At 36.7% G+C, this 24,959-nt stretch overlaps 1 protein-coding gene across 3 annotated transcripts; it reads left to right on the forward strand.

Annotated features, from left to right (window-relative positions):
* Positions 1-1,066: 1,066 nt before the first annotated feature.
* HINT3 (histidine triad nucleotide binding protein 3) lies at positions 1,067-24,209 on the forward strand. Of its 3 annotated transcripts, none has more exons than XR_010023628.1 (6): positions 1,067-1,483; positions 6,618-6,735; positions 11,046-11,115; positions 13,257-13,383; positions 14,510-14,632; positions 23,901-24,209. XR_010023628.1 is itself a non-coding variant. In XM_063097372.1 (5 exons), exons 1-5 carry the CDS (start codon positions 1,283-1,285, stop codon positions 23,931-23,933), a joined length of 549 nt encoding a protein of 182 aa, XP_062953442.1. In that variant the 5' UTR covers positions 1,067-1,282; the 3' UTR covers positions 23,934-24,209. The 3 variants fall into 3 exon arrangements, 1 of the variants encoding a protein (XP_062953442.1); XR_010023629.1 differs by lacking the exon at positions 23,901-24,209 and adding an exon at positions 17,806-22,482; XM_063097372.1 differs by lacking the exon at positions 14,510-14,632.
* The last annotated feature ends 750 nt before the right edge of the window (positions 24,210-24,959 follow it).

A 24,959-nucleotide genomic window follows, 5' to 3' on the forward strand; every position in this document is an offset into this window, starting at 1 on the left:
AGTCAAGGCAGATGCAACTTGTGTAGGTGTGTGTACCAGTATGCAGGTGAAATATGTTAGAAGGTTATTGTAGCAGTCTAGGTGAGGCATAATGAAGCATTGACAGTAAACTTCAGAAATATTGCAAACCATTATCAACCCAAATAATAGACAGACAGAGATGCTCTCTAAAACAAAATGACGTTTATTTGGGAACAGGTATTGAAATGGGAATAGGCATGCCATAGCAAACTATGTGCGTATTCAGGGAGGTAAACAAAGACAAACGTTTTTAAAAGGAAAATGAGGGGGATTACATAATTGTTTTGAGATAATTATCCTTAGCTACAATGATCAATAACAGGGGTGGCAACCATGTGAGGTTGGACAGGCAGTTGCTGGGCAGATGTCCTTGCAGACGTGCCTATGTGCAAGGTTTTGATGGCTTTTGTGCAAAGTCGTGGTTTTGCAGAGTCCTGTGTAGACAGTTCTTGTTATCAGGCATTCATGCCTTAGAAGCCTCCCTTCATGGCCTTCCCCGGCTCTATTTGTCAGAGATTTTTTTAAACACAAGTGACTCCATTTTCATTTTAACAACTTTCACACTATCACCTACCTATAGGACTCCACATTTACTTGTATATGAGGAATGCGAGATAAGAAAGATTGCTATTTTGATGTAGATGATGCTTTTAACAACAACAACAAAAAAGTAAAAAGAGTTGTGACGTTCAGTTTGGGACATCTTGAGATTAAACTCCTAAAATGATTGGGGCTAAAATACATACACAAAGCACCAAACATGATCTATGCTGAAAACAAGTCTCTAGAAATTTTTCTTTCTTTTAAAAAAAGACCTATGAATTTTTTTAAATCAAACTTTTAAAAACCTTTTTTTAAAAAAAACGACAGCTCTACTGGAACATGCACTATCGGGACACACTATAACACCTGCTTAGAAAGGTTCCTCAGAAACTCAACAAGCTCCACTTGGCCTGAGGTCACCGCGCCTCGGTGACGTCACTAGGACGCGCGGGCGCTCTCCTGCCTGTCGGCGGAGGTCGGGCGCCATTACCAACGAGGGGCGAGGGGCGGGGCTCCTCCTGGAGGCGCCCTCGCTCGCTCTCTAATGTCAGCCGGCTTCGAAGTCGGCCTAGATCTGCGCGTGCGCCCAACTCGGTGCCCGGCCCAGCGCCAGGCGAGGGGCGACGCCTCGAGGTAAAACGTAGGAGGTGCGAGAGGCGGACCCGGCACGGCCCACTAGTCCCGGAGGGCGCAGGCTCCTGGCCGTGCGGCGGGTGCAATGGCGGAGGAGCAGGTGAACTGCAGCGTGGAGACGCACACCGACTGTAAGGCAACGGCGGCTGCAGTGCCCACGGCGTCGTCAACGGACGCCTCCGAGGTCACCGCAAAGTCACCGGAGCACGAGCACTATGACAGCAAGTGCGTGTTCTGCCGAATCTCGAGGCAGGAGGAAGCCGGCGTCGAACTCCTGCCCTGCGAGGTGGGCGGCGCCCCTCGGAGCTCCGGGAGGGAGGCCTCGCCCGAGCGGACCCGGGTGGGGAGCATCCCGATTGCCACCCAGAGCTCGCCGAGGCAGGGGGCTCTGTGTGAATGGGGCTGTGGGAAGCTGGGGATACGCCCGCTGCCCGCCCTTCTGCAGGGTGCCCTGGGGTCGATGACAGACTCACTCTTCTCGGGGGGGAGTGTTTCCAGCGGCATCGTTGCTGTTTGGGTGGGAGAAAAGATAGTGATAGAGCCAAATACCCCGGCCTCGCTCTGCAGGTACCAAGGTACTTGGCATAAAGGAGCATTTTGTGGCCTCTGTTTTTATTACAGCGATTCTCTCCCCCCGCACCCCCTTCCGCCAGATGCTGATTTAAATTCTGCACGTTCTGATACTGATAACTAAAGAAAAAACTAGTAGAAAGTAAAGGTAATTGTGGAAAGCTGTTAGTTATATTGACTGAAAATAGGCTGGGGTGAGTGGGTCTAAGGTCCAACTATTGCTTAATAGCCTCTGATTTCTACTGAAGTATTATCCGTTGGGGTGTGTGGGAATTTTCAGAGCAGTAAGACTTTGCCCACATATTTTAAAACAGGTATCTGATACACACTTTGTTCTGTCTGTTCTACTTGTCTTTAAAGAAGCGACCTTTTGAGAGAACCCGCTCCAAAAATTGTCTTTTGTAGTAATCATTCACTCATTCGTTAAAAATAAGTAGAATTTCTTCTAAGCATCTCTTTTTGGAGATTTAGGGATGAACAAGATAAAGGACAGCCTGTGTACAGATTTTATAATCTAAAGGGTGGATTGAATACAGAGGAGGCAGCCAATTACAATGCCCTATGCTGTGGTAAAATGGTTTTACAAAATTTTGCAAGCCCGTGGGCGGGGCATCTAACCCAGATTTGAGGGGTCAGGGAAGGCTTTCCAGTGAAGAAATAAGTAAGAGTTGATCAGGTGAAGAGGAGGAGAGAAGAATGTCCCAGAGAACCTCCAGGAGTTCCATTTATGCCACAGGAGAACTAACAGAAATTGTCTAACTGGAGCATAGAGCTTGAGGGGTTGGGTGGTGAAAGATGATGGTGGAGAGGTAAACAAGAGGCCAGATTATTAAGTGTGTTGAAATTCATGTTAAGGAGTTTTGTTTCTTTATCTGAGAGCAAAGAGAAACTCCAAAAATGTTTATTTTAATGTTGGGTTGGGAGGAAGGGATTGAGGAGTTACGTGAAGGGGTTTGATCTTTGAAAGGTCATTCTCGCACCATAGTGGAGAATGACTTGGAGAGGACCAGGCTGGAGATATGGAGACCCATTAGGAGGGTATTGGAGTAATCTAGCCTGATGATGGCCTGAAATAAGAATGTGGAAGTGGGGATAAAGTGGATCAATCTACAAGATATTTAAGAGACAAAACAGGCTGGACTTGAAATCATTCTTTTCTTTGTGTGGTTATGTTACCATCATTACATACAGTTAGGTTTGTTTGTTTCTCTTTGTTTTCGATTTTTAGGGATTGCTTTCTTTCTTTCTTTCTTTTTTTTAAAGCCCAAAGCATATGTTAAATATTTACATGTTTTCAGAGTCAAAATTTTAAAGCAAGGTACATTTAGAAAAGTCTAGCATTTGTTCTGTTGTCATCTCTACCCTGTTTCTCTTCCCCCTAAGAAACTTTTAAAAATTATTTATGGTCTATCCTTTCATTGTAGGTAAATATGTATATGTATGTCTATATTTGTATTTCTCCTTCTTACACAAAATATAGTCTAACCTCCTTGCTTTTTTTAAACTTGAGCATATCATAGAAATGAGGTTTTGACAATATAAAGATCTTCCTCAGTCCTTTTTATAGCTACACAATATTTCTCTATATGGATTTACCATAATTTACTCAACCAGTCTCCTAGATGAATTATAGACATTTAGGTTATTTTCAGTCTTTTGCTATCATATCATTTCATATCATAGCCTTATGCAAATATCATTTAATATTTTTGCCAGTGTATCTTTGGAATAGGAGGATAGTCTTTCATAAAATGAGCAGTATAAATAATGGCTGAGTAAGTAGTGAAAGTGAGAAGAGAAGGTGACATCAGAGAGCCAGTTTTAATATTGTAAAAAGCTTAATGGAAATCTAATTCAATCACTGTGTAGGCTAATTAAAACATCAAGTTTATTTGATTTGGACATGAATTTTATTGGCTCAAGATGATGATAGTTACATTGATTGGTAGTTTTTAATTGGAATTTGGAAACTAAATTCTTTGTATACATTAGTAAATAAAACCTTTTAAAATAGGGGCTTGGAAGACAGAGAACTGAATATTTTGATTTAGTCTTCTGGCTGAGTCATGGAGTATGAGACAGCAGATTTTTAGGAACTTCTTTAACTCCTATTATCCTTTAGTCTGGCTCAAAGTTCTGTTATCTAAGGAAATGTTATTCTTGCTTTAAGGCAGAAATTATCTACATTATCTCAAACTAATTCTAATCTGTGAAAGAAAGTGAGCTGAGACGCCGGGTACCGTTCAAACTTTATTAAAGGAAAAGAATCTACTGGGCTGTGCGCAAAGTGGGGGGCAGCCCAGGGCTGTCCTCAAAATGGAAGGTAGCACTAGATGTGGGTGGTGGGAGAGCTTGTATGGACTGATACAATCAAGGAGGGGCGTTATGCTAATGTGGATGGGGCTGGAGAACTGCCTCCTTTTGGAAGCAAAAGGGGTTTCTGTTTGTAAGGAGGCTTCTCGTAAAGGGAAGCGGGGAGGGGCTAGGTGCTGGAGTGGAAGATGAGGCCAGCGGCTATTTTGTGCTTATTGTGTGCACAGTGGTGCCAGTCACATCCAAAATCCATCAATCTGGATGTATTATGTACCAATAAGAATTACCTCTGGAATAAAAAAAATCAATGCCACAATTGAGGAGAAATACAGATATATAACATTTTGTTACAAACCAATAATCTGAGAAGTACGATTGTGGCAATTTTATTGTGTTAGATTTAACCCCAAATATTAATTGTTTCTCAGCTGGGAGCATTAAAGAAATAATAGAAAACTTTAAACAAGAACATTTTGGTCCTTGACCTTATCTTTTTCTAAAACATTCCATGGATATCAGTATTTAATTTTACTACTAGACAGAAGAACCATAATAAATATGGATTAAAATTGATATACAGGTGTATCTCATTTTATTGTACTTTGCTTTATTGCATTCTTTTACAGTTTGAAGGTTTGTGGCAATCCTGGGTTGAGCAAGTCTATGGTGCCATTTTTCCAACAGCACGTGCTTGTTTCATGTCTTTGTGTCACATTTTGGTAATTCTTGCAGTATTTCAAACTTTATTATATCTGTTACAGTGATCTGTAATCAGTGATCTTAAGTGTTACTATTGTAATTGTCTTGGAGTGCCACAAACTGCACCCTATAAGACAGTGAACTTAATCAATAAATGTTCTGTGTGTTTCAGTTGCTTCACTGACCAGCATTCCCCCATCTCTCTCCCTCTCCTTGGGCCTCCCTATTCTCTGAAACACAACAATATTGAAATTAGGCCAATTAACCCTACAATGGCCTCTAAGTGTTCAAGTGAAAGGAAGAGTAGCATGTCTTCCAGTTTAAATAAAAAATTAGAAATGACTAAGCTTAGTGATGAGGTAGGCATACCAAAAGCTGAAACAGACTGAAAGCTAGGCCTCTTGTGACAAATAGATAGCTAAGATGTAAATGCAAAGGACAAGTTCTTGAAGGAAATTAAAAGCACTACTCCGGTGAACACATGAATGATAAGAAAGTGAAAGAGCCTTATCACTGATCATTGAGAAAGTTTTAGTGGAGTATAGATCAAACCAGCCACAGCATTCCCTTAAGCCAAAGCCTAATCCAGAGCAAGGCCCCAACTCTCTTCAATTCTGTGAAGGCTGAGAGAGGTGAGGAAGCTGCAGCAAAGTTTGAAGCTAGCAGAGGTTGGTTCATGAGGTTTAAGGAAAAAAGCCATCTCCATAACATAAAAGTGCAAGGTGAAGAAGTCAGTGCTGATGTAGGAGCTGCAGCAAGTTATCCAGAAGATCCAGCTGAGATCATTGATGAAGGTGTTTACACTAAACAACAGATTTTCAATGTAGATGAAACAACCTTCTACTGGAAGAAGTCTTTCATAGCTAAAGAGAAGTCAAAGGAAAGGCTGACTCTCTCGTTAAGGGCTAATGCAGCTGATCTTAAGTTTAAGCCAATGTTCATTTACCATTCTGAAAATCCTAGGGCCCTAAAGATTATGCTGGATCTACTCTGCCTATGCTTTATAAATGGAACAAGAAAGCTTGGATGACAGTACATCTGTTCATAGCATGGTTTACTCAATATTTTAAGCCCAGTGTTGAGACTACTGCTCAGGAAAAAAGACTCATTTCAAAATATTACCGCTCATTAACAATGCACCTAGTCACCCAAGAGCTCTGATGGAGATGTAGAAGGAAATTAATATTGTCTTCCTGCCTGCTAACACAGTATTTATTCTGCAGTCCATGGATCAAGGAATAATTTCTACTTTCAAGTCTTATTATTGAGTTTTTTTCAGTATTTGAAAGTCTTTTTAATGTTGGAAAGTGACAAGTAAACAAAGAAAAGTATATATAATTGCTTTAAAAATGTAATACACTAGATGCTGTTCTTGTTATAACTGAGGAAAATGCCACTTTGGAAAAGAAATAAACGTAAAAAGAAGTTTGTCCATCTTGCTGTGATTCTGTAGTTAAACCTTTAAAGGTACATACCAAGAGTGAAAAAACCTTAGATAAGGGTACAGATGGTGAAATGTACTAAACTCTGGTATTATTTGGTAATGAAATTTTAATGAACTTCATTTGTAATTGTTTTTCTGAAGTTGACTTTATATGTCTTTTTATTTTCTGGAATAAATGAGTATCTCATGAAAGAAACTAAACCTTGTCTTCTCTTTGTGAACTTAATGCATAATTATAAAATTGCCTAGTGGGGTATAGTTGTAATATAAATACCATTTCTTTATCAAACTGAGATTTATGATGTTAAAGTCATGCCAGAAATTCTTAGGAATTAGAAAATACATTAGGAAAATTTTTTTAAAAATTCACTAACAAATATGTTTTTTTCTTTAGAATGAAGACCTAGTTTGCTTCAAAGATATCAAACCAGCAGCACCTCATCATTATCTTGTGGTGCCAAAGAAACATATTGGAAACTGCAGAGATCTAAAGAAAGATCACATAGAATTGGGTAAGATGATGGCAGTATTATTCATGGTTATATCATCTTGAATTGGCATCAGCAATGGCAGAGAAGATTAAAAAGAAAAAGTCTGGCCAGGTGTCATGAAAAGGGAGCATTATGACTTTTTGAAACCTTCATTCTAAAAAATTTCAAATTTATACAAAAATAAAGAATATAGTATATTCATCACTCAACTTCAACATTTATTAACTCATGGCCAATCTTTTTTCATATATTAACCTCTCACAGTAGATTCTAAGCAAATCCCAGACATAATGCTATTTAATCTTTAAAATCTTTAAAAGGTAATGCTTCTTTATGATTTTTTAAAATGATGGCTTTTCTTGACTCTGAAAATGAAAGGTGCTATGAAAAATGATGAACAGATAAATTATGATATGGAATATAAGCTCATACTGCCTAATAATGAGATCATGTTGATGGCTGCCTTGAAATCTCCTATAAATGAATGAATGAATTAGCATCAAAGTTTCTGAGATTTTTTTTTTTTTTTTTTTTTTTTTTAAAAGATGACCGGGGGGCCGGCCCGTGGCTCACTTGGGAGAGTGCGGTGCTGATAACACCAAGGCCACAGGTTTGGATCCCATATAGGGATGGCCGGTTGGCTCACTGGGTGAGCGTGGTGCTGACAACACCAAGTCAAGGGTTAAGATCCCCTTACCGGTCATCTTTAAAAAAATAAAATAAAATAAATAAAAGATGACCGGTAAGGGGATCTTAACCCTTGACTTGGTGTTGTCAGCACCACGCTCAGCCAGTGAGCGAACCAGCCATCCGTATATGGGATCTGAACCCGGGGCCTTGGTGTTATCAGCACCGCACTCTCCCGAGTGAGCCACGGGCCGGCCCAAAGTTTCTGAGATTTTAGGGATGAACTTTCAGCCTCTGAAAAGGAGATACTGAAGCTTATCTATTGTAGGATTATGCTGCATTTTCCTACCTGTGCCTTCTGTGACTTCTCAGGTATCATTTCCTAAGACATTTCTAAGTACACTTCAAATCTACTTTGACAGTGTTTGTCACCAGGGTTTGGGATTAGTTTGGTAAATACTTTATCTTTTTTTTTCCATTTTATTTATTTATTTATTAATTATTGGTTATGAATATCCATGGGGTACAAAGCAAATTGTCACCACTCATGCATAAGATGTGATGGCCAGATCCGTACTGGCAGCATGCCCATTCTACCACTATACCATTATACAAATTGTGATTATATACCGTGTCCCCCACCCAACTGTCCCCCCAATTGTCTCTGACCTCCCTCCCCATCCCCCTTTCCCCACTTCACTTTGTATCCCTAGGTATGTTCTCTCCCTCTGCAAGTCCAACACACCACTGTGGTCTTTCTTTCCTTTCTTCCTTCTCTCTTAGCTCCCACTTATGAGTGAGTACATACGGTATTTATCCCTCTGTGCTATGCTTATTTCACTCAACGTAAGTTTCTCCAAGCTCATCCATGTTGTTGCAAATGGGAGAATTTCATTCTTTTTTATGCAGAGTAGTGTTCCATAGTGTACATATACCACATTTTCCTTATCTAATTGTTCATCAGTGGACATTTAGGTTGGTTCCATATCTTGGCTGTTGTGAACAGAGCTGTGATGAATGTAGGAGTGCAGGTATCCCTTCAGCATGATGATTTCCATTCCTCTGGGTATGAGGAAAAGGATAAACTACAGAGTACACATTTTTCTAAAAACACATGTTCATCAAGGCTGACCGTAATCTGGGCAATAAAATAAGGCTCCATGTATTTCAAATGATTCAAATCTTATGAATTATATTCTCTGAAGACAATGGAATTAAATTAGAAAAATAACAAAATCTAGAATAGCACTAAATATTTTTAAATTAGACAACAGCTTTCTAAAAAACTTACAAATAAATAGGACAAAGAAGAAAATATTTTGAATTGATTGGTAACAAAAATACAATATATCAGAACTTGTGGGTTGTAGCTAAAGCAGTGTCTAAGGAGAAGTTTATAGCTTTGAATGCTCATGTTAGGAAAAAAGGTTTAAAACCAATGACTTAAGTTTGCATTTAAGGTGCTAGAAAGAGGCAATCAAATCAAACCAAAATAAGTATAAGGAAGGAAATAATAGATATCAGTGAAATAGAAAAGACACAATAAGTTTTATTCCATGTATTTTGGATTTGTTTTTAAGTGAATACATAATTATGATGTTATGTATTCTTCTCAATGAATTGATGCTTTTTAATTATTATTAATTATTCTTTTTTGTTTCTGGAAATACTCCTTTAGTCTATTTTGTGTGATATTAATTTAGCTACTTCACCTTTCTTATTACTATTTGCACTGGGTATGTTTTTCCTGTACTTTCAACCAAACGGAATATTTATATTTAAAGACTTGACAGAAATACAGTTGAGTTTTGCTTTTATTTTATAAATGTAGTGTGAAAATCTGTGTTTTTTAATTGCTGTATTTAATCCATTAACATTTAATTTAACTATTGATATAGTTGGATTTATGTCTGCCATCTTGCCATTTGTTTTCTGTTTATCCCATTTATTTGTTTTTTGTTGCCTTGTTTCTTCTTTCCTGCCTCTGATGGTTGATCAAATATCTTTTTTAGTATTTCACTTTATCTGTTGCTGTTTTAGTTGCTATGCATAATTTTTTTTTTTAGTGGTTGCTCTGGAGAGGTCACAATACACTTTAATTATCACTGTCTACTTAAAGTTAATGTATCAATTCATGTAAAATGTAAGAAAGTTTGCAACACTTGGTGTTATTGATGGTAAGTTTATATTACATCTACATACTTTATAATGCCATGATTGTGTTAAAATTATTGCTTAAACACTCAGATGTCTTTCAAAGAAATAAAAAAGAGAAAACATGGTCTTTTAGATCTACCCACATGGGGTCGTGAGAATATTTTCAAAGAAAAAAGATACAGTCTGGCTTGAAGTCACTTGGGAGCTTCTTTTGACCGTATTGGCCTGGTCATAGAAGTCTGGAAGTCTCCTAGCTCAAGCCTGACTTAGAGAGGTAAACATTAACAATGATTTTATTAGCCTCTATATAACAACCTCTTTTACTTCTCTTAAACACATAATTACACCATTCAGAAACAAAGGAGGCATAAGGTTTGGCATTGTGCTTTGAAGATTCAGGTTACCAAAACTTTTCTAATGGGGAGGTTTATTCCCATTTGAAGGTCAGACAGCACCAAGAGAAGAAAGATGATAAGGCAGATAGAATTTGGAAGCCAAAGTCATAATACAAATGTTTGGCTAGTCAAGGCCAGGCTGATTTGAAGGATATGATATCCCTAATTTGGGCTCAAAGACAGAGTCAAAGTTTTCTTATCTTTCTTATTAATTCAAACAATTTTTGTTTAATTGCTGGTCTCCTTATGATTAAATTAGACCTGAGTTTGACCAGATGTTTGACCAGAGTAGCCACTTGATAATATCCCTCAGCAGCTGTTCAAAGTTAGACTATATGTGATATTTTGTGATAGTCACATTGCTCTGGGACTCAATTTGAACCTTTATTTTTTTTTTTTTGGCCAGTAAGGGGATCACAACTCTTGGCTTGGTGTTGTCCGCACCACGCTCAGCCAGTGAGCGCACCAGCCATCCCTATATAGGATCCGAACCCACGGGCTCGGCGCTACCAGCGCCACACTAACCCGAGTGAGCCATGGGGCCGGCCCTGAACCTTTATTTCAGTTGTTGATAAACTTCTCAATAACTTGAAGCTATTGCATGTCTTTAAATTTTTTCCCATTTGATAGGTATTTTGACTAGGTCCCTAAAAGTTAAGATTTATAGCAATTTAATGAAAGTATTAGTCCCTTACTGTTGCGTATAACAGAATGCCTCAAACTGGGTAATTTGTAAAGGAGTGAAACTTATTTCTTATAGTTTTAGAGGCTGGGAAGTCCAAAGTTCAGGGAACACATCTGGTGAGGGCCTTCTTCTGGTGGGAACTCTCTACAAGGTCCCTTGGCAACTGGGGTGTTACATGGCAAGAATGGGCTGAGCAAGAGAGAGTTACCCTTCTTCTCACACACTCTCTTTACAAAGCCATTATTCCCTGCATGGATCAATCCATTCACAAGAATACAATCCTTATAATCTATTCACCTCTTCAAGGTGCCACCTTTCAATTACCATAGTAGGATTTTCTACCCTCTTAATACAGTTACAGTGGAGATCAAGTTTCCAATACATGAACTTTGAGGGGGATACATTTGACCCATAGCATGAACTTAATTTCTCTTATAGTGTCATGTAATTTCTTTCTTGTTTTACAGTTGAGAAAATGGTAACTGCTGGAAAAACTGTTCTTGAAAGGAATAATTTCACTGACTTCACAAATGTAAGGTATGTATACTTCCAGATAGAAACCAATGTTACCTGTTATTGATTTTTCTGAAATATTTTTTGTTCATGAAAATGGAAGCAGAGGTGGCAGAGTTTGTGTTATACCTGAGAGTGAGAATGTAGTTTTTGGTAGTATAAATTTAATAAAATTTCTTCCTCTATGTCTCAATATTTTCCAATAATCTTCACTTATAATCTGGACAGAGAAGTATATACAAGCAGTGGGTAGGTAAAATAGTTACATGTCTACTTTTTTTGTTTAATATGTGCATTCATATAAAATTGTGTGTAAATTGAATTTTCTTTGGAAAACTTTAATGTGATTTAAAAATACATATTATACTTCTAGCATGAAATTAACATGAGTTTATTTCCTGCTAAATTGAACTCTGGCATTTGTCAAGTTTGAGCAAAAGCACATATTGTTCAATTTTCAACTGTGTTATTTAATCTCACTAATATTTTTCTTATTAAAGGATTTCTGACTTTGCTTTGTGTGATCCAGGCAGTATGAAGGTAGCTATAGTGAAGATTACTTCTAATACTTCTGAACTACAATTCAGAATAGACTTGAATTATAATGCTGTCCATGCTACTTGTTATGTGCTGTACTTGTACTGGCTGTGTTACTTTAGACAATTCATTTAACTTTTCCAAGATACAGGTTCAGCATCACTAATCTGAAATTCAAAATCCAAAATCTGAAACTTTTTGAGCACCAACATGATGCTCAAAGGAAATACTCATTGGAACATTTGAGATTTTGGATTTTTGGATTAGGGATGCTCAACCGGTATATATTCTACAAATTTTACAAAATCCAAAAAAATCCAAAATCCAAAACACTATTGGCCCCAAGCATTTTAGATAGGCAATACTTAACCTGTAATACCTGCTCTGCTTGCTTGTAGGCTCAGATAAGATTATGTGTGTGAAAATCCTCTGAAAACTGACAAGCATTATCCATGTGATAATGACAAGGAACTGATGTTGTTGGGACCCTTTGGCTAGAAGCAAACACATTCCCTTCCTAGTGACAGGAGTGCTAATTAGAAGAATCAACATTGGACAAGGAATCAAGAACCCTGAGTCTCAATCCCAACTCTAGCACTGTTTAACTTTGTGACCGTGGGAAGTCTCTTAAACTTTTTGGATCTTGGCTTCCCTATCTTTAAAATGAAAGGATTGAATGAACCATTGAGTTGCTTCTAGATTACTTTATTCTATATTACATGACTCTTGTTTCACAAAGGGAAAACCTAGTCTCCTCTTCTAGGTAGAAATGGAGTGTTTTCAATATGTGCTACATTTCTGACTCCAGATTGTTAGTCAAAGAGGATCACTGCTGCAATATGGCACTTCTTCTGTGCCTTCTTTTCATACCACCACTCACTTCTAGTTTGAACAGGCATGTATTTCTAGGCTTTGATTATTGTTATACATGTTCCTTGCTCTATTCAGCATAAGTGGACTTGGAAAACTATAAACTGCTTTTTAAGAGGCGAAATCATATTTTTAAAACGTTTTTTACTTTTTAAAGGAATTTTCTTATAAATTTTGCAAAGCAAATAATTATGAATAATTATCATCAACTTATTTTCACTATTGAAAAACAAACTTAAGTGGTGATAAAGATTTCTTTTATGATGACATAATCTTACTACTAAAATATTGTTGGTTGGTAAGGAAGTGCCTCAGTACTTTATTAAAGGGGAAGGCATGCCATCTACTGGCTGTGTCTTGGATAAAAGAATACTCCTACTTGAGTAGTCCAGTGATGTATTTTTAAATTCATTGCAGAGACATATCTTAGAATTAATGCTTAATATGGTAAGAACTAATGTGATAAGACATAATGCCAATTCAGAATTCTCAAAGATTATACTGAGGCATAATATGCTGTTAAGGCCTTCCTTGGTGATGAGCTTATGTTACTCATGAACTTTCAACATGAAAAGAAGAGGAAGTGTGTGAATACTCTGTAGTGAATAAAAAATAGTAAAAGAGATACATGAGTAGTAATCTTTCTATACTGGGTACCTATTTTGGATGTCTTTAATGTTTATGTATTTTAATATGAAAAATAGCTTTAAACTATTGTAGAACTTATTTGTCAATCATTTCTTACCTTTCTGTTTTAGGATGGGTTTCCATGTACCGCCATTCTGTTCCATTTCCCACTTGCACCTTCATGTTATGGCACCCGTCAGTCAGTTTGGCTTCTTATCCAAGTTGGTTTATAGAGTCAATTCCTATTGGTTTATCACAGTAAGTGTTATTGTTATACCAACAGCATACAAAAGTATTGAAAACATTTGTCTTTTTTGTTGTAGTTTTTCTTTTCTTGGCAATAGTAGGCACATATAGCTCTCATAGTCTTGATCACATGTTTTAACATACTGGTTGCACATATCCAAAATAATATTTTTAATTTGGGGAATTTTTCAGGTTATCGTATCTGTAGGAATAGATCCTGTGTCTCAGTCTGTCCATTGCAAGCAGGGGATGTGATATAGAACCATGGCATTCAGAGTTCAGATTTTAGAGTCAGATCTAGATTTGAATTTTAGCTCCATTGCTTACTTGAGGGGCCATATGTAAGTTACTTACTTTAAGGCTCAAGTTCTTTATCTATTACCTGTATATAGATAACAGTGTCTACCCTTAGGGTTGATAAGACAGTTGATGAAATAATTCATGTGTAAAGCATTTAAAACAGTACCTTGCAAATAGTAGTACTTAGTAAGCATTACCTGCTGCTTCTATCATCGTATTCATCAACATTATTGTAGAAATTGAATTGATAGTCTATTTAAACTCCTTAGAAAAGGGCTGCTGTAGTAGCATCAACTACCAGATCTGAGGTTGAAACTTTGAGTCTTAAACAAAAGGCAGAATACTGCTTTTCTGAGGCAAAGTGGAATAGAATTCAGCTATTCATAGGCCAGTGGTCAGAAAGTCAAGCCTTATTTATTAAGTGATTCTGGTCCCTCAAGGGCCACTTGGCCAGTAATTTATCTTAAGTTTGGCCTAAAGGTTTATCAAGGCATAGTGAACTGAAAACTAACTTGATTGTAAACAGACAGTAACCTGTTCTTGTAACAAGTAGCCAAGTCTCAGCCAAATACAGGCAGCCAAAAACTATGTTCAAATGAGGCAAATGCCCAGCTATAACCAACCCAGCCAACCCCGCTGTTTCTGTACCTCACATCTGTTTCATATATGTCACTTTCCTTTTTCTGTCTATAAATCTTATCCAAACATGTGGCAGCTGTGTGATCACTCTGAACCTATTCTGGTTACGAGAGCAGTCAGATTTGCAAATCATTTTTTTAATCAATTAAACTGTTAAATTTAATTTGACTAAAGTTTTTCTTTTGACACATGGTGTCAGAAGTGGGATTCAAGCTAGAACTTTGAGTGACCCCCAGGACATCGAGTGACCAAGTGAAGTGCCCACAGGACCCATTGAGTCCCATTGGGTCCACTGCTCTCTTGCAGCAACTGGGGGCTGTGGGTAAGTTCTCTCTTGGACTCTGAAGTTCCACAGATTTGTGTTTAGAGCTGTCTGAGTTTGTTTGAGCAAATTTTTGACCTGGACTGGGTTCGGAAGTTGCAGTAGAAACTGGATTGGATCCAGGAGTGGATTGGTTTCAATAATTAACTGGATTGGATCCATTTAGAGGCCTCAGATGTCTGGCTGGTTCAGACAGAAACTGTAAAAATTACTGCAGGAAGTGCGAACTTTGACCTTTGGAAAATTGCAGAGATTTTGTGTTCTATCCATGTCATTTCTTTTTCTTGCATGCTTAGGTGAGGAAAAATCATTGGCTTTGTTGATGAAAGAGATCAAGGAGATCTCAGAGCCAAAGCCAAGATTTAACATGAAAATGGCATTTTCAGTTTCTGAAGAGCTGAGTACCTCCACTTTCTGTCTATTCTTATTTTTACATGTGTAAGTATTAGGCCCCAGAATCAACATATGCTTACAAAGAGGGTGAAATCTCATTAAAGAGAATTTAAAGTTATTGGAATGATCCAAATGAAAAACACTACACTTTAAGAAGTGTACTTAAAAAGTAGAGCTGCCAAAATAGGCTCACCCAGGGATGCCAATTGATGTGCAGAAGCTACTAAAAAGATTTCAGAATTTTTACTGCCTCTTTTAAATGGCTCTTTACAAAAGGCAAATAAAAAGCTTAAGTGACTAATTGAAGAGAACAGTTGAATCTGCCAGCCTTTTGGCTCAATTATTATCTCACCCAAAGGTGAAAAGAAAGCCGCATAAAGTGTTTATAAAAAATAGGCTCTCAGATAAAGTAGGCTTGTGCAGTGGATTGAATGTCCCCCTCCCCCCACCCAAATCATTGAAGGTTAATCCCCACTATAACTGTTGAGAGTGGGGAATCCTGTTATGATAAATGAAAGGTGGGGCCTTGAAGAGGTGATTAGATTGTGAGGACCATGCCCTAGTACATGATTTGAGGAGTTGGTGATTTAATGGTGGTTATGGGCATGGTGCTGAGGGCTTTAAAAGGAGGAATGAGTGAGGAGTTAGCTTTCTCTCTGCTCTCCTATTCTCGCCATGTGACACCCTGCATTGCTATAGATTCACCTCACCAGATATGTTCCCTGGACTCTGGACTTCCCAGCCTCCAAAACTGTAAGCAATAAATACTGTTTCTTTACCAATTAACCAGTTCCAGGTATTTTGTTATAAGCAACAGAAGCAGACAAATATAGCTTGCTTCTTTTTCAGAGCTATCTGTGCTAACTCCAGGCATAGTTAATACACTCTTTGCCTTATTTGTTAATGGGCTCTACCTTGAACTCAGTAAATTTTTAGCTAAAAAACAGAAGCTGGTTAAAGAGACCACATGTTGAACTAAATTGGTCTCCAAAATACACCTTTCTGACATTTAGCTGGCTATTTTGAAACCCTTTTGTAAAAAAAAATTATATCTATAAAGGAAATATCCATTTTAAGGGTGTCTGCCTCCCTGTACCAGGAAGAGAGGGAGAACTACATCACTAGAAACTCTTAAAATGGAATAGACATTATTTTCAATTTACATAACAAGCTTTTTTTCTAAAGTGCTTTTCTGACCATCCTATCTTAACTGAACCTTTGCCTATATCCTCCTTCCTTGGTTTGGGCAAATGTTTATAATGGTATTTAGGCCAGAAGTCTCATATTTGTGCTTTTCAGATATAAATTTTCTACGTTTTTTTTTTTACCTAAGCCATCCCTCTGCAAATACAAATTTAGGGTAAAAAATTTTTTTAGGTGATTATTAAAATGGGATAAGTAAAGCAGACAGTGATGGGGTTAGAACAAAGACTAAATCTACCATAGGTTGGATGGACCAGAGGGACCCCTGCCAGTCCCCCAAAATTACAGGGTCCCAAACCAATCTGATCCATTTATCCTTGTTTGGAGAAATTTTAAAAGTCATAACAAAGAAATTACAGTGAACAAATTTGCTAACAATCACTCAGGACAATAATCAGGTCAATGAAGAAAAGGGCAAGAGTTTCTTGACTTAATCTCTTGTAGGAACAGGATAAAAGTTTATAAATAAATTTGTCATAGTTTCAAAATTATTTTTCATTTACTAGAAGGCTTAAAGTCATGTAAAATTAAGTAATAGACACTCATTAAATGTCTGAGTCATTTCTAAGTAGGTTAAAATACCGAAGCAATTGCTGAACATAGGTTTAGGATATATGTACTTCAACATCTTGTTTTTATATCGTATAGAGAAGCTAAATATATTTGGATCTGTTAATAAACATGAAAAAATTGTGTTATGAAGAAACATGTTTCTAAAATTATGAAATGGTTCTCATCTACGAAATGCTGATAAAAAAATATTTCCACATTGTTTACTTTCTAGATTTCCACTAAAAATTAAGGTCACTAGAGTTAAAAATTATTCCAATTAATGTATAGTAATTAAAACCATTCCTTATGCAAGGAAAGTAAGATGTGTTTTTGATAAGTGAAGCTTATGGAAAAGATGTATTTTAGTTAAGTGAACAAAAAGGTTATAGGTTTGTGGAAGGTGAATCTTGTGAAAGGAATTTTATGTGCCATCAACCTGGCTAGATTATAGGAGAACTACTTATTAGTTTTTTTCTAAAAATAGAGCATTAATATCAAAAGCACACTAAAACAAAACTAGAATTTAGTTTTCTAGCCTCCTGCTGTTTTTATTAGATCTTTTGGTTATTTGGAAAACTGAATCTCCTCTCTGTCAGAGAGTATAGGTTTTGCTTTTTAACCTCTTACATATTTGACAGGCTTCCCCAAATCAGATTTTAAAATCAAAATTAAGTCGTTTTGACCTCAAACTAACTTTGGCCCCTGAAGCATCTGGGAGAGAGATAATAAACAAGCGTATTTGATATGTTATATGGGAAGCACTGTCAACTAAGAAATGATGTTTAACCTTTTTTTGGAGTTATATTTGTATGGATATGTTATTAATATGTTCTGAAATTGTGAGATTCTTAAAATTCTGATATGTCTGAGTATATGTTATCAGTCATAATTATGGTTATGTTAAATAATTGTAGGGCACAGAAGTAAGCAAATTCCCTTGTCAAGTGTGTCTTTAACTGTGAATGTTTTAAGTTTTGTTGTCCACAGTTAATTGCTTAATTCAGATTTTTTTTTTTTTCTGAAAGCTCTTTACAAAGAATTATAATCCTAAAGTATTGTGAAGACAAGGAGTTTCATGGAAAGGATGGAAAGGACTCTGACAAGTACAGATTTCTGATAACCTTAGGTTATGCCATTGCACTAGATAAGAATTTCCAGAACTCGAAGAAATTGACTGGCTTATAAAGCTACTAACCACCATCAAGCAGGACAAGAATTAATTAAATACCAAGGAAATACGTTGGCAGATTTTCATGCTAAGTTAGCATGTACTGAAATTTAAGATATGCAGTTTGAATGAATTCTGTGATCAAAGTCAGATTACCTTTCATAAGTCATTCAATAAATAGTGCTATGCACCTGAATTGGAGAAAAAAAATTGGTATTTAAGAAGATATAAATCCAGTGTTAAATATGGACTCATAAATAGCCTGGTTGGCCATCTGGTCCTTTCTAAATTCATAAAGCTTTGTTATTAAAAGTTCTATACTCCAAGACTCATTGTGAAAGAAAGAAAATGATCCAAATTATGGGGGAAAAATTGGTGGGGTGACTATTCTAAAATTGCTAGAATGGTTTATGACCAGTGTTTGGTTTGTTAAACCCATAATCCTGAGAAGATAGTCAGAACTTCAGGTACAATTTCTGTTGTCTGATGGGCCATTTGACCATTTACAGAGGGATTTCATTCAGTTTCCATTTTCAAAACATGTCTTCTGGTTATATAAAAGCTTTCCCATACAAGAAGGCCAATGATGCAACAGTCGCTAAAAGTTTATTAGGAAATACATTTCTCTCATGGGACATTCCTGGAGAATCTCCAGTGATAGAGATATTTGTTTCACTAGACAAGTTATGAAACAGTTAAATAAGGTACTACAGATACAATAGCTTTAGCCAAAGCTAACTGAATTGGCTGGATTGCTTTGGTCAAAGGTATTGTAGATTGATGACAATTAAAGTCTCCTTCCAGTGGAAAACCTAAGTTGACCCCTTAGGAAATAGTCACTGGAAGGTTCATACCCTAAAAATAGAACTGCATGTATCTCCTGCTCTCCTAAGCTCTGATATGACTAAATGCTGCAAGGCTTTAATGTATTATACCAAAGTACATTTTCACCAGAGAGAGGAAGCTTTTTATGATCCACCAACTGAGTACAATGAAACCCTTCATGATGTAGAACCCTGAGGTTGGATCTTCTGGAAATGATATCAGAGAAAGACTCCCCTTGCCACCTACAATGCAACAAAACTTTGGGACCTTGAGCCTTGGCTCCATATCTGAAAACTCGAAAGGGACTGTTACACCATTGGAGACCCTCAGGTAAAGCTAAACAGGGAAGTTTCTCCCCAGAAGCAGGCAGCATCCTGGATGTGGACAGCTTTCCCAAGATCACAGATTAAGACTTCTCTGCCATCATGAAACTCTTACTTTTCTTAATTTTTTCTTACTTACGCTATCTTTTTCACTTGGAAGAATAATACTGTAATTAGAATTTTACAATCAGTAGCTTCTGTGGGTAACATGACAGAGTATTGGATTTGTCATACCAAATACAGATCTTCGCATGACCTAGGGGATTCATTGGTTTACCCAGTGGGTAACTCTGGCAATATCCCTAATGTAACTGTTGTTCAAATTGTACTAGTGGTAAGATTTCTGGACCTTGTTTTAACTTAATCCAGTGTCTTGGTCTGTTTTCTGTTGCTTCTAACAGAGTAGGTGAAACTGGGTAATTTATAAGGGAATGAAATTTATTTCTTACAGTTTCAGAGGCTGGGAAATCCACAGATGAGGGGTCATATCTGGTGAGGGCCTTCTTCTGGGTGGCAGCTCTCTATAGTGTCCCGTGACAATGCAGGGTATCACATGGTGAGGAAAAGTCTCTCATGTGCTCTTATAAAGCCACCAGTCCACATCCATCATAACTCATTATTCTATTAATGGATTAATCCATTCATGAGAGCATAGTCTTCATGATCCAACCACCTCTTAAAGTTCTCATCTTTCCAATATCATAATTGGATTTTCTACCCTCTTAAACCTATTACAGTGGAGATCATGTTTCCAACAAATGAACTTTTGGGAGACACATTTGACCCATAGCACCCTGCAATGGTGGTATCCAAAAACCACGACCAATGAGTATATCACGAGGCAGATTTACACCGAAAGCCCAAATGGAGTTCCTTGCAAGTGGATTCATGTGCTAGGGAACTAAAGTCCTCTTTTAACCTGTAATAACTTTGCCTCAGATCTTGGCTAGAAACTGCTAATTTCACCATTCCAAGTAACGTATCCACGAACAACACCACCAGCACCTCAGGGCCCTGGACCCCCCCCCCCCCCCACACACACAACCAGGCACACCACCAGCGCCAAGGAGCATGCCAAAAATATCACCTCCATGTTTGGGGCCCACCACAGCCACCACAGTAACCACGGCTGCCACAAAAGTGGCTAGACATCACAACCACCACACAGATGGTCCACCAGCCACTGGAGTGCATTGACACAAGGAGAGTCACCAGCAGAGACCAAAGAAAAGAAGAGGATGTTTCTCCAAAGCCCATTACAGAGTGATAGAAGAAGCATCTGCTTACGATAGTGTTGGGGGACCTGAACACACCTGTCAGCATTGAACAGATCATATAGGCAACAAATCAACAGAGTAACCATTATTCTTTCAGAGGGATAGAAGTAATCTAGGGTTATCAGTGGTGGGGGGGGATAGGGAGAGATTGGACAAGGAACATAAAGCATAAGTACATTTTGTAACACTATACATACTAGTAATATTGATTTGATCAACACATGTCAACATTGAATCCCAAAAGTATGTATAATCAATCATGATTCAATTAAAAAAAAATGTATCCATGACCAATAGAAGTGGAAAAGCGACCTTGTGTGCACCCATGGTATTATACTTTTATTTGCAGAGGATTTCGCAGCCAACCTTACACATGGTCATTATTTATAAGGAGATATTTATATATATATATGCACACACACACATATACATACATACATATATATGGTTTGGAGTAAATGTAAATGAGGCAATATTTAGAAAATTATCCCTTATAGTAGACTCTATAGTAGGTTCCACTGCAAAGGCTATGATTGTGCAACAGACTTCTTTAAATTCTCTTACTAAAGTTGTAATAGGCAATAGAATTTCTCTAGATTACCTACTGTCTGAACAGGGAAGAATCAGTGCAGTTGCTGACACTCTTCTTGCACATGGAAAAATCCATCAGGCATTATAGAGACTTAGTTGCAGAGGATTAACAAACAGCCTGCTTGGTTAAAATGGGCAGATTCTTCATCTGTCTCATTCTTTGACCTATTTGATTTTGGTTGGTTTGGTTCATGATACCCTGGCTAAGGAGTATACTCCAAACTCTTGGTGTTATCATCCTGCTAGCCATAATAGTAGTCTCCCTTGTACGCTGTATTCTCTCAAAAATTTTTGCTATTTGTGTGCAGCTATCTGTAGAATGTCAAATGTCTCTCCTGAGGTGGAATGACAAAAAGTCAAAGTAGTATGTGATCAGGATGACACCATAACCTATGAATGACATTTTGAGACTGGAAACCCAAAATTATGAAAACCGAAAGTAGTGCTAATTCCCTGTGTTTTAGTCACACTCTTATCTAGGTGATAATCTGACCAAAAGGGGGAGGACATTGTCTTGGACTGAGCTCCTGCACTCATACCCAACAGATCAGACTAAACCGAAATGGAGTCACTCATGCTAAGGCCACATAATCAAACTCAAACTTTAAGGAAGCAGATAGATCTCAAAACAGATCAGTTTTTTTCTCCCTAAAACAGAAGACTCCAGCATAAGGAAGTCCCCTATGCTGTAACCATTACCCAAAAAAGTAACCTAAAGTAACCTGATTCTTTTTTATTTATTTATTTATTTTTAAATTTTAATTTATCAATATACAATGTAGTTGATTTTCCTGTCCCTTTACAAATACTTCCTTTTCCTCCCTCCCTCTCTACCCTCTCCCTCATCAACATCGTATCTGTAATCTGATGTTAACCAGTTTTTTTTTTTTCCTATTGTTTCCTTGCTCCCACCTTATAAAACTCACTGTTCTGCTATTTCCCAGTGGGATTTGAGTCCAAATAAGTCCATTTCTGATGGTGACAGTATGACGTCAGTATCTAAAGCTTTAAAAGGGGGCAATTGTTAAATTAAGTTTGGCCTAAAGGTTTCTTAGGATATAGTGAACTGTAATCTAATTTGGTGTGTAAACAGACTGTAATCCACTCTTATAACAAGTAGTCAAATCTCAACTAAATACAGGCAAACAACTGTTCAAACTGTGTTCAAATGAGGCAATCACCCAGCTGTAACCAATCCAGCTGTTTCTGTATCTCACTTCTGTTTTCTGTATGTCACTTTCCCATTTCTGTCTATAAATCTTACTGAACATGTGACTGCTGTGGAGTTGCTCTGAACCTATTCTGGTTCCGATTTGCAAGTCATTTTTTGCTCAGTTAAACTCTGGTAAATTTAATTTGTCTAAAGATTTTCTTTTAACATTTACCAGGCTATTTTATGTTTTCATTTTGATAAGGTGACCTATAGTTGCTATATCTGAATGATATCAAATAGTATTTACCATTTGTTAATGAATGGTATTCTAGTCATAGTACAGAAGAAATTAAGCATCTGATTTCTAGAAACCTTATATTTCAAATATATTATCCCTTTCTTGACTTGTTTTACAGATGATTTTATTTAATTAAAATATATATATATTTAAGATATATATGTGTGTGTATTTGAAAATAAAAAGTGGGACATTCTATACTACAGTTGATGTGGTCTTCTTTACAGTGTGATAAAAAGGATTTTTTTTTCCTACTTGTATTTCTTTTTTTTAAAGGTGACTGGTAAGGGGATCTTAACCCTTGACTTGGTGTTGTCAGCACCGCACTCTCCCAAGTGAGCCACAGGCCAGCCCTTCCTACTTGTATTTCTAATTTTCTATAAGATCTATGTTTCTGTAATAATTAATGAAAATATATTTTAATAATGTTTTTAACTGTGTTTCCTTACATGAGAGATTTTTTGGTAGGAAAACATGAATATACAAAATTATAAGATTTGTTAATTGTTCATTTTGGGAATCTCAACTCTTCTTAAGTCTGGGACTTTGTCTGAATACATTATGAGACTTTGAAAAAATCAAGATAAAAGATATTGAAGTTTATTCCAAAATCTCTTATATAGAAATTATGTATTATATATAATTTCCAGATTGTATAGGATGATTGAGAAAAGCTTTCTGAAATGATGTAACTCAAAGACTTTAGTTTACTTTTGTAAAAAACAGACTTCATTTTTTAGAGCAGCATTAGGTTCACAGCAAAATTGAATGAAAAATGTTGAGTTCCCATATACTCCCTCCCCCCACAGAAGCACAGTCTTCACACTGTTACATCCTGCACCACAATCGTACATTTGTTACAATCAATGAACCTACATTGACACATTGTTATCACCCAAAATCCATAGTTTACATTAGGATTCACTCTTGGTTGTGCATTCTGTGGGTTTTGACAAATGTATAATGGTAAGTATCCACCATTATAGTATCATACATAATAGTTTTACTGCCTGAAAAATCCTCTGTGCTGGGCCTAGTCATCCCTCCCTCCCCCCAACCCTTGATCTTTTTAATGACTCCATACTTTTGCCTTTTCCTGAATGTCATATAGTTGGAATCATATAATATGTAGCCTCTTCAGATTTTTTTTTTATTATTATTTAGTAATATTTACTTAAGGTTCCTCCATATCTAGTTTACTTTGTAAAACTTTAGTATTATTTTTCCTTTTCTTATTGAAACATTTAAATGAATATGCAATTCAGGTAACAATCTGCCTATTTATATATGATGTAGAATACCTTTATAATACTATAGTTCATAAAATTATTATACTGAGAGATTTTTCTCACAAGATATTTTTAGGAACAGAATATGTAATAACCAGCTCTTCTGCAGTTTATAATAGGTATGCCAGTGGGATTATCTAATAGAGGCTATGATATCTAGAATAAAACATATGTTTTGTTTTGTTTTTAATTACAGGCTGATTTTTTGATTGAAAAACTAAGAACATGAAAATGTCAGCGGTGGAAGATTTTCCTATTCTTGGCTCAGTATAAATTAATATTTTGGTCCCCTCAAAGTTTAATTGCACTTTTAAGGTTTGTTGGGTTTTGAGAAGCTGTTACTAACTAGCCTTAAATCTTTTCTGAATGTTTCCTGAGATTTGTGATATAGTTATATGGATACTTTGTCACTGACTTCCTTATTTTAGTGGTTACTTGTGTAAGAATTTTATATAAAAGACACTATAGATAAAATCTCATTTAAAACAAATTCTGTTAATTAAGAAGGGCTCTGTATTTTTTTAAAAAGTTTGAATATTTTAATTTCTCAGTAGATAATTATATAGTGATTTATTTATGAAGAATAAACTGGTATTGAAAGCACTTCATTGGAACCTTTATTACTGTGAAGGAGAAAAAGAATTTAGCTATTTGACAGTTCTATAGTTTTACACGTACATTGTCAAAATAAAGAATACCGTATTACACAGGGATCTCTATTCTTGATGGAAAGAATTATATATGTGTCACTTTCTACTCAAATTTCAGATGCTGGTTTTTACTTCTTAAAGCCCAGCATCTTTTTAATAAATTGGTCCTGAAAGCTATGTAATATGTATAATATAATTTCTTTTCTTTTCTTTTCTTTTTTTAAAGATGACGGGTAACAGGATCTTAACCCTTAACTTGGTGTTGTCAGCACCACGCTCACCCAGTGAGCCAACCGGCCATCCCTATATGGGATCCGAACCCGTGGCCTTGGTATTATCAGCACCGCACTCTCCCGAGTGAGCCACAGGCTGGCCCTATGCATAATATAATTTCTAACAGTGAATTTATAATAACAATCAAGTTGGCTATCAGAAAAAAAACATTGATTTTCTAACAATTCACTGTAATGGAATTTTACCTGTTAAATCATAAGGGAGAAGGAAACATAAAATGGTTCTACTGGTGTATTCAAAATAGCAGAAACTGTTGCTTTATGGAATGTTTTTTGTACCAAAGGGTAACTAGAAGAAGTAGTAGTTAGACC

Source organism: Cynocephalus volans, chromosome 5, assembly GCF_027409185.1.
Source record: "Cynocephalus volans isolate mCynVol1 chromosome 5, mCynVol1.pri, whole genome shotgun sequence".
NCBI classification, from domain to species: domain Eukaryota; kingdom Metazoa; phylum Chordata; class Mammalia; order Dermoptera; family Cynocephalidae; genus Cynocephalus; species Cynocephalus volans.